The 14549-nt window shown below is 41.5% G+C and overlaps 1 protein-coding gene across 1 annotated transcript; it reads left to right on the top strand.

Annotated features, from left to right (window-relative positions):
- Window positions 1–2905: 2905 nt before the first annotated feature.
- Window positions 2906–11196, top strand: LOC112893561. Its single transcript, XM_025960961.1, has 10 exons — window positions 2906–3219; window positions 3886–4233; window positions 4416–4631; window positions 5018–5664; window positions 6312–6408; window positions 6492–6545; window positions 6626–6738; window positions 8858–9048; window positions 9773–10475; window positions 10745–11196. The coding sequence occupies exons 1-9, from the start codon at window positions 2929–2931 to the stop codon at window positions 10408–10410; spliced, it is 2595 nt and encodes an 864-aa protein (XP_025816746.1). The 5' UTR covers window positions 2906–2928; the 3' UTR covers window positions 10411–10475; window positions 10745–11196.
- The last annotated feature ends 3353 nt before the right edge of the window (window positions 11197–14549 follow it).

The following is a 14549-nucleotide window of genomic DNA, read 5'->3' as shown; positions in this document are numbered from 1 at the left end:
TTATTCACTGATCTAAGCCGATTCCAGTTGTTTCCCATAGCAGTCAAATATGGCCGGTCAATCTTTAGTTTTCCCATCCTTATCCACACACTGTTATCAGCCGAATTATCGGCTGAGGGATCGGCTATATGCTTACCGGTTACATACCCTCAACCACATCTTCTTTAGTCTAATTCCGCACTTATGGTCTCACCAACCTAGTTTAATATTAGTGTTCTGTTACACCTAATTCTTGTAGCAGGTCTAACTTAGATAACCCCATCGGCTGTACGTCACTCAATTATTGTGTTGACGTAATCCAGCCGATGCAACCACACCTAGTTACCTAGGATAACACTTAAGCACATCTCCGTTAAGACACAACTGCTTTAGGAAACACCCTTTTCTAAAGTAATCGATGTTTTCATCGATCAATTAGGAAACCGATGCACCTATCCATCGGCTACACAGGCCAAAATATACAACTCTAGATCAGTAAGATAGCACAGTAGACACGCCTCTGTTAGACATAACCAAAGCACGTCAATCGGCTAAACCTGATGCATTCTCATCGGTTAAGGCCAAGACCTATACACCAACCAATTAGATAATCAAACATGCTACCTAATGAAGTTAGTATAGATGTTTAGGGTAACCCACCCTGTTGCTTAACGTAACTAGTTAGTTTGGTTGATACTCAATAATTGACTGCCCAATACAGATAGTTAGGTTGTTTGTCGAAATGTAATGTTCTTTTATTTGGATTACAACTTTATCGTGAATTGAAATGAAAGTGTATGCATTCATTGAACTCCATCTTGCATATTATATAGATTCGACCACTCTCGCCGACGGAAATTATCAGCTAATCCCAGAACCAGAAGGAGGTTATTCTGAAGATCTCGGAAGTCTCGTCGCGGAATTCTCTGAAGCCCAGAACCAAGGTTCGGAAGATATTAATTTGACTAACCCCAACCCCACCAGCGAAGGCAAGCCCCGGACATAACCTACTATTTTATTACACTGCAATCTATATCTATTTACGTATTCTATGCATTAAGTTCTTAGGAATTGCTTGAAACCCTAGATGCATGAATCCTAGGAACCAATGTATTGCACCTGAGGTCATATCGACTAGATGCTATGCTAATAGGACCGGTAGAAGTCGGGTGATTTCCTGTCACTCGCGCGATATAGGAATTGTAATGTTTACATTCCTGTTATCACTATAAGGATGCCGGACGGGAGTTTTGTGCGGTATCATGGTTGAGGTGATACCCCGTCTGTGTTGTTGAAATTGATAAGGTCGCGGTGTGTGCCAATCGGGGTTAAGCATTTGAAAGTACTAACCACATGCCGCGAAATATGGTAAGCGGCAAGCCTAGTAGCCAATCGGCCCGAGGAGTGGACATACCTCCCACCACTCGTCTTACTTCTTCTGGTTACTTATGTTCGATTGGGGAAATACGTGTTGCAAGGGCAACCAGGAATACGGGTTTTGTAGTCGCGCTACAGACATATGTCCTGCACTTTGGGAGTGCGTATGTTCCTGCAGTCGCTTGTGGTGGACCTGTCCACGAGTCGGAATGAAAGGCAAACGGTTGCTTCGGAACTATCGTTGGATGTTCCAAGCGTGTGACTTAGGTTTACCTTGCAAGGTTAAATTCGATTCAGAATTGTCCGCCTCTCACGATGATTGAGACTACTTAATCCCTTTATCACACAGAGTAACAAGAGCAACTAAATGATGAGTAATACTGATGGTTGAGATAAAGAGCTCTACCTTACTTGCTTAGTTATAAGTGCTTATCTAGAATGGATAATCACATAGAACTTGAAAGCTAAAAGTTGAGGATAAGGATCTACTCTTAGTTGCTTTTCAGCTGAAACTAAACCCAGAACTATTATAAGCCTTCATAAGTCTAGTTATGGGCTAAAGTATACCCAATCCCGGGTAAGCCTTGCTGAGTATTAGTATACTCAGCCTTGCTAGTTATATATTTTGCAGGTAATGTCTTGAAGACCCTACTCTTCCCTTGCTTTGGCCTTGTGCTCTTACAGAAGGTTGGTCCGTGGAATGGAATCCGTCCCCGGCCAGCACTGGTGATATTGAGTGATGTCATGCCCGGGCTTAGCATGACATCCGTCTTAACGACGTGTTGTAATCATCGCGTATGTTTTCCGCTGCTAAAAACCATAGTTTTAACAGTTTGTAATCTTTTCTCTGAATTTGAAACTTCGTACCTCTTTTGGAAACCCTTGTAATGTAATTTTCTCTGTGATGTAAAATGTGATGGTGATTGTATCTCTGGACTCACCTTCGTGTGAGGTAACCTTATTTGATCCTGTGTATCGGTGGTTTATCGGGACGTTACCCGACAGGCCAAGGGATTATACCGCTTGAAGCACGTTGGAGCCCTCGGGAGTGGACTCGCGTACCTGAGCCGGTATAATTCAGGTTGGTTCTGCCACACCGCCGCTGCCGGACCAACAGGGGCTTCCTTCGCTGATGGACCGGTCCTCGCCATGGCCGTGTGTTCATCTGATTGGGCAGACCGTCCGGTTGTGGTTAGTTAATTCCTTGATTAGGTCCCCCAGGACCGCACTTTGGGGTACCCGTGGTTTTTAACCCCGTTACCAGTAGTTTTTGGCTCGGAATTTGCATACTTCTTCCATCATTATACCATGTATATAACTCTAATTTCTCGGTGAGATGTTTTGTACTTCAATTTTTACCGGAGTGGTATTATAAATTCCAAATCAATTTTGACTCGACTGATAGTTTGAAATTCCGTTGTTTTATATCATGTTAAGATTAGCATAATTCTTCTTTTACACATTGGATTCTTGATCGTGGTATGTGCCCAGAACATGGATATGGCCCGTACTTGGGCCGCAAGATAGGAGGACTTCCGGGCCATTTCGAACGTAGTCCAGAAGCATAGAGAAATGTTTGTTGTTCTAGAAGGCCCTCGGAATCCTATCGCCACCCACGACACGCGCCGCGGAGGGCGGAGCTCAGTGTTCTGTTTCCCGAACTTTCTGTCGTTCGCCATGCTGCCGGCGGTCGTCGCCGCATCCCCTGCTCTCTCCCATCTGCCGCGCCACCAACACCTTGGCCGTCGCTTCCACCTCCGGTGCCACCGCCTCCTCCCTGCAACTCCCGCCAAGGCATCGTGTGGCGCCCGCCGCCGGCTCCTAGCAGGCGCGTTCGCCGCCGGCGATGGTCCTTCGGGACAGGTAAGCTTCCGGCGTCCCTCCTCACACGCCCTCGAGGTGTTTTCTCAAATTCCGGCCTCATGATTTTGCTGCTACTCTAAAAAAAAATGATTTTGCCATTTTGGGCCGTGATAATTGCCTAATTGGTGAGGAACATTGGATTAATACGGTAGTGTCCATCTCCTGGCAGAAACAGATAAATAAATAAATAAAAACTTCATAGCGCCCATTAAGCTGGAAGAAGAATTTAACCCACCTGATGGTCTTGGATAAAAAAAACTGCATGTTTATCTATTCTGAACTCTAATGTTCATAATACTTCATGTCTGCATACTTGATTCTGTTCCGAATTCATTTTTGAGGCTGTGAATGTTGATGAGGATATTTATTCTACAATGATGGCTAGTCTCGGTTCAGTGTCTCTATGCTAGATGCTTATCCATCAGCTTAATATTCATATAGAGCAGACTACATTTTGTTGCTCCATTTGAGCAAGAAATGGAGTGTTCCAGTAATTTTGAGAATGTGTTGAAATGCAACTAACAAATTTGTGAAATCATATGGACTTTCCCCTTTTAAAATCTCATGTTTGTTAGCAGTTTTGATAGCGAATTCAGCATGAACTTTCTTGAGTTGCAATTTCTTTTAGAGTTGTTGTTATCTCAATACATTGCTTGATTTTATTAGGATGTTGATTACTCTACTGGTACTACGACTTCTGGATCTGCATACCTTGGTCTCTTTGTTCGATTGCTTGGTTTGGACAATGACGCTTGTGATAGAGAGCATGCTGTTTGCACACTTTATCAATACTCCCTTGGCGGCCGGAAGAGCATTGATGAGATAATGCAATTCCCTGGTTGCATTGTCCTCATCATTAGCCTCCTGAAGTCAGAGTCCACTCGAGCCCGTGAAGCAGCTGCTGGTCTTCTGCGTAACATAACATCAGTTCAAATATACAGGAAGATGGCCATTGAAAGTGGAGCAATGGAAGAAATCATTAGTCTTCTGTGTAAATCTACAATAACCCCTGAGGTAACTGCAAATACAATCACCACCACTCCAAGGTTCTCTTCTCCCTCCCATGTTTGCTGTAAAATAGTGTAGCTGACTCTTACCATGTTTGGCATGCGTGGTAAATAAGTTGATAGCCAGGCTACATGTCGGGAGAGTACTGAATACCTAATGTATTATGCACACATACTGTTCTCTTGCAGATGATGGAGCAGTGTTTGTGTACCATTTGGAACTTTTCTATTGATGAAAGCTGGAGATACAAGATTCTAAGGAGTGATGTCCTGACAAAGATTGTTAGATACCTAGATGAAGAAGATATAAAAGTCAAAGAAGCTGCTGGTGGTATCATATCAAATTTAGCTTTAAGTCCCTCTAATCATGGAGCTCTGGTAGAAGCAGGTGTGATTCCAAAGTTGGTAAGTTGTATTGCGTTCCATGTTAGCAAAGACCCAGTGCAAATAATTGCAATTTATACTGTTGCTTTAATGTTGAAATTGAGTATTAGCCATGATAAGGGTTGGTACACTTATAGTGTCACATATATAATCAATATCTTGTACTGAATGAGGTCCAAATATGCCATTTCAATCGCAGCACCATGATGTGTGGCTTCTGAACTTCTGATGATATGTTGCTCAGAACTTTAGCATTATCTAAGTATTTAGGCCCATATTTTAAAATGTGCCTAATTCTTAACTTCTGCTATATAGGAATGTTTTGGTGGACTACAGAGTGTATTTTTCACCTGATGTTATGTACTTCCTGAAATCATTCAAAATAATCATTATGGTTGTTTTTCTAGGTTCATCTTTTGCAAACCAAAGAAGATGACTATAAGATTATTAGAAAGGAAGCTCGAAGTTCGCTGATTCTGCTAGCCCGCGATGATCATTACCACAGCCTTATAATAGAGGAGGGTCTTGTTCGGGTTCCTTTGGTTGGCTCAGCTGCATATAAGGCTTTTAAACCTCTCCCTCATATGTGGCCCACTTTTCCTGATGGCTCTGAGATTCAACGGAGTTCTCGCCCCTCAAAATACGGTGCTACTGAACTGCTCCTTGGCTTGAGTGTCAATGAGAAGGATACAGAGCCAAACGAAGCTAAAATTAATGCTATGATAGGGCGTTCTAATCAGCAATTTCTTGCACGTGTTGGAGCTATTGAGTTGGATGATGAAGGAAATGAGCGATCTGGATCTGAAAAGAGTGACCTCTATACCATTTTGCCATGGGTTGATGGTGTTGCACGGCTAGTTTTAATTCTTGGTCTTGAAGATGTATCTGCAATTAAAAAAGCTGCTCGAGCGATAGGCAATGCATCAATAAATGAACATATGCGCACCTCATTCAAGGAAGCTGGGGCCGTTAAACCTCTACTTCAGTTGCTGAAACACGATGATATGTCTGTTAGAGAAGCTGCTGCTTATGCATTGGAAAAATTAAGTGTCAGGTATATTATTATCCATTTGTTCTTCTTTTATCAAGACAAATCATACCACATAACATTGTTTAGTATAAATATAGATGGTAATTGAACTCTGTTTTGGGTGCTGTAAGTTATAACTCAGTAATACATTTCTCTAGGTTATGAACTTATCATGTTAAATTATGAATCATCTTCTTGAGTTTCACATTCTAATTATGTAGGTATCTATCTAGAACCTACAGATACATTTCTGTCTGTGCATCTACTCATTTGGCTGATGGTAGAATGTTTGCATGTTTCGAAGCATGTTGAGAATTTTTGGAGCCATATGGATTTCATAAAGTTCATTTTGACGAATAGTCTAAGATTTTCGCTTGTTTTGAATGCACTTGTGCTAATATTTGTTCAGGCTAGCAGATGAAACGGATAATAAAGCCTAGCTATCTGCAATGTTGGTTCTATACTAACAAGTAATAGTGTATACGGTTTCATATATGGCTAGTGGTGAAGTATTTTGCACGTGATAGTATACAGCCAAAAAATGCTTTCACGATGAATAACCTATGTTAGAAATATAGTGGGGGTGCTATTCAACCATGTTTAGTATGTTTTTTGTTAGTTGCTTTGCTTCGTTTTTTGACTATTATATGTTCCTTGCTGTCCTTTTGTAGTGCCACCATATGTCAGAAGATCAAAGCAGATGGTGGACTTGAACTGCTTGTAAATACAGTGAAGGATCCAAATACCCCAGTGAAACAACTAGAGAAGGTATTGGGCTGCAACATGACCTGTTTTACTTTTCAGTGTTACATTATCATGGCTAGGGTTCTAACTTTACAGTTTCCATGCAGATGATTTATGTACTTTCTCGAATGTTTGACATGGGGATTAGCATGGTTGCTGTGGTGAGTTAGGATTGTTTGCACATCAGCAGTATTTATGGTGCTTATTGAAACACTGCAGTCTAATACATTCAATTTGTTAGCCTGAGAGCTATGCTCATGAGGATGTAACGAGTGCTGAGAGGAGTATTCAAGGTGATACAACTACTGGAAGCAGTGTCATTTCCCATACATTTGTAAACCAAGAGATGGCCAGGTTCATCACAGCCTTGTGACTATGCTTCTGACATTTTTTATTCATTTTATAAGTTCATAGAAAATCTTTAGTTTCTACTCTCATTTAAGCTAGTGCCTTTTTAGGTTTACACATACATATTAGAAATTGGTGTAAGATTACCTATTTAATGCCTTCTTGAATTTATATTGTTCATACAAGTACCATCAGATCTTATTCCATTGGTCTATATGTAATGTTTAAGTCTTACGCATACATGTTGCGAATTGGTCTGCAATTACGAAACTATCCTATTGTGTTAGTATATATATATATTACTTCTAATAATTGAGCTCAAGTGTTAGGGACATGTCTAAATTGATTAATATTTAGCAAAACTATTTCAGTCCTTCGAATCACTCAACACGGGGAAACTCAATATATGGTATATGAATCCAGGGACAAGAGTTTCTTCCTAAAATAACAATTATGTAGGGACAAGAAATTTTAGATATGAAGGAAGCGATTTTCAGCTGTGAAGGGGGAGAAACATACATTTATATCATAACAAGTGGCTTATAGGGACCAAGGAAATATGTTACTTTATCTTTTAATCATGATTTGATGTGATTACTTTGGAATAGGTTATCGATAGATTGAATTAATGAATCATGGGTGATACAGAAGAGCAGTACAATGACTCGTTAAACTTCCTTCTATAGTCTTGTGATCATTGCAGTTTGTCTTTATCATTTCTTTTATGTCTTCTGATCTCACACTGATCAGTGGAGCAAATAATTCTCTTTAGGGTGACTAATTTTCAGGAAGAATTGGTCCAGTTTACCCATGTCACCTATGAGCTATGGCCAAAATCTAGATTCATCTTTAACTCTAGAAACAGCAATTTTACACACTGGCCACTGGTGGTAATTTCATTGGCATTTTGCTGCCCCACTGGCCACTGACATCACTTTAACATTGCTGTGGTAGCAAGACGCCTGCCAAATGCCAAATCAGCATATTTTGCCACATCACCTCTTTTCTCTGTTTTCTTTGTCATCATGCATGATGGCATCAACCATCCATCAGGGCATATGCTCTGAATCTACATTCACACTAGTACCTCTCTTGTTACACTGCTATGACCGCCGTGGACTTGAATGCTTTCCATGGCTTTAGAGTGCACGTTCTGGCTTTAGAGTGCGCGTTCGCTGGAATTATGGCACGATAACATTCTGAAGCTACAGTTCGCAGTTTCATTTCGCGCGTGTCTCCTCAATGAGCTGCCTGCATTTCTGGATAGATCCGGCACATAAGGAGCCTTCTGCTTATGGCAACTTGTTCCCCGCTTGCTACCTAATTTTCATCTTAATTTATTTTCTGAGACACACAAATCTGTCACATCTGTCCCTTGTTTGCACATGCTACAGGAACAACATGTTCCTTGCAGATACCATTTTGTCTACCTATGTATGTTACAATTCTTGGTAAACATTTCCGCTGCTACACAGTGATTCCACATAGTACATTTTCAACTGCCACACATCTTTTGGGCACACAGATCCATAGACACAGTTGATGCGGCTAGTTGGTTCTACACTGCCATTTCTGGTCGCTGTGCTTCTCTTTTGAGCACACGAGGCTGACACATTGGTGTGTCACAGGCTTGTAGGGAGGTGATGCTAATGGGGTAGGCAGTAAGGTTGAGTTGGCATGTACCCTGTCTGATGTATCCTTGAGTAGAGATCCCAAAGGAAGGGGAAAAGAGAGGGAGGGAGTAATATCAGGTGGCATGCCAAGATATGCTGACATGATTGGTTTTCCTTTCTAGACATGGTAATGTTAATCCATATGAGTAGCCAGATGGGCAAAGCCTTACATAAAACCATCATTCATGGTTATTCGATCTGGTTTTGATTAACGGAGGCCTCACATAAAACCATCATTCATGGTTTCAATCTGGTCTTTATTATTGGAGGGTGTTATGTTAATCTTCTTCTTTTTCTTTGGTCGAGGGTGAATGTTTGAACTTTGTCAGTAGGTTAGGTGGTAAAATGGACTTATTACATTGTGGAAAGTACATAAAAGGAAAAATGTTGCACATTGTTTTTTTGGTGCCTTTTGGAATATTGCGGTGATGTGATGCTTTTCATGTTTTCAGTGAGATGATCGTGGATTTTGATGCTATTTCACGCTTGGCCAAAGTTCTGAAGGAAGCATCCCCAAGTCTGCAAGCAAAAGTCTGTAGTGTACTGGAGCATTTAGCAGCTTCGGAGCAACATGCCACTGCAATGACTGCTACTTGCACTGGTTCCGTAATCGAAGCTATTCTGGAAATTGGGGTTATTCATGGTATGTTGCTTGATTCAGTTTTGCATAGTACAGATGGATACATTAATCTTTTGCCTGGATTAGTTATGTTCAAGTACTGTTCGAAAAGAGTTAGTATGCGCTGATGAGATTTATGGTACTGCAGAGATCTTACTTTCTGAATTTCTATACATACCATGAAGATTTTACATTAACTTTTTTATTCATAGTGTAAAATAGCCTATTTGTGTAGTAATCACCAAATAAATGAACTGCCAGATAACATCAAGATTTGTATAGGCTTCTTTGATCTGTATAGAACCTTGTAACTACTAATTAGAAAGTGAATTTTATTTTGCTGTCCACCATGTTATATTGCGATATTTTCATTTTTGGTCCATGAACATCAACATTTTTGCATGCTTTGGCATGATGGTCTTATTTGGTGGGTTGTTTGCATGTTGTTCATTAGTGTGGTGTAATAGGTAACAATGTAACATGACATGGCAAGTTGTGATGTAAATTTCCTTGGCATTTATAGCAAAATGTTAGCCAATAATGATGCTAGTGAAGCAGCCAATAATGATGCTAGTGAAGCAGTTTCTGTTGAATTTTCTTCAATAAAAAAATATTATTTAGTAGCATTGTCATACACCACAATTTGCTGCCATTTTCCGAGAATATTTGATGCATGAAATCTCAAAATGGTGTTATACTGAAGTAAAGGACATCTCTGATTTTTTTTTCTTACTTCCACTGTCTACAGGGACCAAAGCTGATTCTGAAGACTTTGATAACCTTCCTAGTGTAGTCACTGAAGAAGTCAGTCAGGCTGTGTCTGCAGCTGTGAGGTTACTGACAAAGTTATTGAACTTTGATATTTTCACCCGCAGCATAAATAGTGAGAAATTTACTTCCCTGCTAAGAAGGATGCTCAAATCCAGTTTTCCACTACAGTCAAAGGATTGGCTTGCAGCATGCCTTGTTAAGCTAGAATCAAGGGCTGGCTTATCAGGCGATCATGGTGTCAGTAGTGTAGATATGGAGATAACTATTTATCAGACTATTCCAAGGCTAGTTGATCAAATGCTGACCTCATTTTCTTTTGAAAATAAAAGAAGTGCCGTAATAGAGCTAAACAAGATAATATCGAGTGGTGTGCTGGAATACACAAGAGCAATGGCTGATTCTGGGGGCATATTTCCACTGGTGAAAATGCTTGAAGAGGGTGATGAAGATGTATTGGAAGCTGCCTTACCTATCTTGTATAATCTGAGCATGGATCCAGAAAATCACCCAGCAATAATTGCTGCTGGAGCGGTGCCTCTGTTGAAACGGATTGTTCTTGCCAAAGGCCCACACGGGACTAATGCTCTTCAGTTGCTGAGAACATTGCCTGTATGACATTCTGGAAGCAAATGACCGACTTGTAAAAAAGACATCTTAAGCCTCACCTGGTGTGTGCAAAGGTATATGATTTTCATCTATGTCATGATAGCTTTATTTCAAATACTTGTGCAAGAATATAGACATTATTAAACACTAAGGATGGCCGTTTAGTCACTGCATCACTTATACCATGGTGGATAGACAGATCTTAGTTGATCACTTGATTGAAAAACCCAATGCAGAAACAGTGCAAGTTGGGTCTTTCAAGCAGTTTGGACAGTTTGTTCTGTTGCTGAATGAAACACCAACAATATTGAGATCCTTTACTAAACATTATTTTCTTTTGCAGCTAGTTTGCTATACTGAGGTTGCAGCCGAACTGTGCCAGCTCACAATCGCCATATAGATGTTGAACTTGTGACATGAAAACAGGTAGCAACTATTAGCAATACTCAGCTTTTCTGTGGCCAGTTTTTTCCTTTTCTTTTTTAGTGGCCTGTTGAAATGACAGATTGACAGTAACGAAGCTCACCGGGGCCTGATCTGTGATATCATTCTTGATTTTTGCTGATGGGAAAAGTTAGAACCGTGAACCTTTTTGGCACAGTAGAAGTTTGGTGGTTGTGTGACCCTGCAGAAGTTTTACACTGTAGCTCGATAACTTCGCCTTTTTAACACTAGATTACTACTGCTCTGTAAAAAGATGGATAGCCTTTTTATACAACTATTACTGAACTATCCCGACCATTGTAGCGAATTTCTGTGAGAATAGTAAATTACATGAGATACATCATTTGTTGAGGCTATCATAGTCGTAGATACCATCTCACGGTGCAGAGGACGTGTTCATACATTGCGTTGCTTGCTGGTGAGTCTGAGAGGCATCAAAGGTGACCTCGTTACTGATGTGAAGCCTGTCTCACATGATCTTGGCATTGATTTTTCCAACATGGATGGATGGTCCCACCTTCAATCAATGTGCGTGCTGCGACCTAGCTACTAGTAAAAAAACATATGAAATGTACTATCTGAATTCAATATTTCATCCGATAAGACGCCTTTAGGGTTTTGTCCGTTACATAAACCTTTTAAATTCTGATCATCAGCAAATAAAAATGATACGATAACATCATTATGTTGTTTGCTATTAATTTTTTTTCTTGAAAACGCAAGAGAATAAGGTTTGCCATTAGTGGATTATTTTTTTTAGGCATTAGATCGTTATGACAAACATTTTTACAACATTTTTTTATTTTGTATATGATATTTTTTAATATAAATTGTTCATCAACTCCTGCCCTATAAACTGTGTATGTCACTGAGGAGCAAGGACTTGCATTTGTGATTGGAGCTTACATTTGTGGTCTTCGTATGAACATGATTTGTAAATAGGGTTGGATAACAAGCCGGCTCGGCTCGGTCCGGCCGGCTTGTTATCTTAACGAGCGGAAAAATCTGCTCTGCTCAGCTCGGCTCGGTCTAGCTCGTGAGCTGCTGCCAGATCCGTCACGGGCGTCCTCATGCAGCAGAGGATAGGGTCGAGGGCATGGTGGCCTACCGGCGCAGCGGGGGTCGAGATCGGGGTCATGACGGTGCGCTCCTTCTCTTTGCTTCTCCTTGATTCAATACTGGGCGGGGCCCGCTCGAGCTCCTCATCCTCCATGGCGGGCGGCAGGCAACGGGTCCTGGTGGCGGCTTGATGGCTCCTGTGTCCGGGCGCCCTAGCGCCTGCGTTGCTAGGAGCAAGGATGGGCCGGAGAGGAGCGAGCGGAGGGAGCGTAGAGGGGATCGGGTGGAGGCTATGGGCGGCGTCACCTCCGCACCTGGCAGGCCATGCAACTCGGAGGAGCGAGGGAGGAAGGCGGCGCAAGCTGAGGGAGAGGGAGAAGTGACAAGAATCGGAAGAGGGAGGGGTGACGGGTGATGCGAACCTGGGGCAGCAAGCAATGCGAGACCGAGGAAGGGGTGACGCTGCGACGGGAAGCGGGAGGACGGGAAGGGGCGACGTGAAGACGGGAATCGGGAGGAGGCGGCTCAGGGTCCAAGGGGGTCGGTCAAGTGCCTAAGGCCTTGACGGGCTCTAGGGTTCAGGAATTCAGGTTTATTGAGTTGTATGTTGAGCTGGTGCCCGGTGGCCTGATGGTATGGCAACTCGTGAGCCAGCTCGAGCTGGCTCGTTATACTAACGAGCACAAAATTCTGCTTGGCTTGTTAGAAATTGGATCGCGCCGAGCCGAGCCAACTACGAGTCGAGCCAGCTAACAAGACACGATCGGTTTTTCCAGCCTTATTTGTAAAGCACTGTTAGCTAGTACACCACACTAATTGAGAGCTCACTGTGCTGCTGCTGCGCATGATTATTGTTTGTGTGCAGCCTGGAGCTGGCAAGATTGATTGGAGTAGTGGCGATGGCGATGCTACAGGGTTTGTACGAAAGCCTTAGCTGTTCTTGCGCGATCTCGATGTGTAAGCGTGTGGGCGTGGTCCCGACCATGCTCTTCACTGGCGCCACCACCACAACAACTTCCGACCGACCCACACGTGCAGGCCTGCAATTATGGAGCTCAGAATGCCAGTCTTTCATTTGATTTCACCCAGTCTCTTCTTCCTTCATCCATCTGCTGCTGAGAGGATTCACGGTAGTTTCTTTAGAGAAATATAAAAATATACCTTGGTGTACTGACGTAAAAGCTCAAGTGCTACGATCCTACATTTTTTACAATCGGATCGTCTATGGATCTGGACCGAACCGTCCGGATGAACCTCATCATGTGACTTAGATTTTGCTTTGGCGCAATTAAGTCTCAGTTTATAGAATAAATCACATATTTCTTAAATAAGTTATTTTTGTGTAAAGCTGAACTCTTTTTTAGCATCAAGATGGAATATTTTTTATTAATTGGAAAACATTATGTTGTTACTTGCGAACATCATGCATGTTTATGTGGAACTATATTTGCCCTGAAATTTAAACTGTGGCAAAATCACCTGTCTATTACAAAAATTCATATGTTGTTAAGATATATCTCTCCATTCCAAATTGTAAATCATTTTGTTAAATCTAGATATAGATACATAGTTTTTACTATATACACCAGATATACATCATGTTTAGATACATATTAATATTAAAAATTATGTATCTAGATTTGTCAAAACGACCTACAATTTAGAGTGGAGGAATTATATATTTCATCAGTAAAAAAATAAGCTCAGTTATCTTGTAGCGTGGCAGTGATATGGACCGGTGAAAAATCCTAGTTGTGTGCAAGTCGGCTTTAGTTTCGTAACATTCATCTCAAGGGTTCAAAGGCAGACAAACGAGCATGGCCATAGATTGGCCATCGCTTCCCCGATCTCTAAAGTAGCTTTGCTCCGACATGAACGATATGCTGATAAGGATGTAGCTAATGCTGTACTCTATTTTGTACCTTAAGAGTATGACATTTAATTTGTCAAAATTCGCACGCACACGCACGAAAACTTTGTGAGAATTTGCAAAAATAACTTTGCTTTGCATAGCAAATTAAAGATAACTTTGATGAAAGTGAACACTGGGCACTACATGACACAAACTTATAGCCCCGTACGAGTAGCGCTTTTCTAGGAGCTGAGGTCGATGGAGTGAGCAAGTGGCCATGCTTTGTTGTGGCCAGTGCAGCATGCATGCCATTCAAGGAGCGGAACGTACCACGAAACCGCAACGCTGTCAGGTCTCCAACATGGTTCGTCGTTCACAATCGTCTCTTGCGAGCAAGATGTATATATATAAAATGGACCGGATATATGAGCAATATATATACAAGCTAAGCTTGGCGTAAATAATTATCCCATGCAGAACGTGTATGCATATATAAGAAATTTTGCCAGGTCTACGGTCTTGCTGCTGCCATCTCTGAAGATCAACAATTGTCGGCAGCTCAGATCAGCGCCTACCTAGCTATTATTGTTTTGTTTGTTTCACACTCCAATATTGACCTATGGAGTGCATGAGGAGATGGGGGCAAAAGCTTGAATGATCAAGCCGTAGAGGTCCTGTATTGCTGTTGGAGGTAGTAGGTGCTATTTTTATTTCTTTTTCTTATGGATGGTCTTGATAGTTTTGATCAACAACATAGTTTTCCTACGATCAATTAATGTTACATGGGCAATAT

This window comes from Panicum hallii, chromosome 5 (assembly GCF_002211085.1).
Source record: "Panicum hallii strain FIL2 chromosome 5, PHallii_v3.1, whole genome shotgun sequence".
In the NCBI taxonomy this organism is placed as follows: Eukaryota; Viridiplantae; Streptophyta; class Magnoliopsida; order Poales; family Poaceae; genus Panicum; species Panicum hallii.
This window is presented reverse-complemented; position numbering and strand designations above follow the sequence as displayed.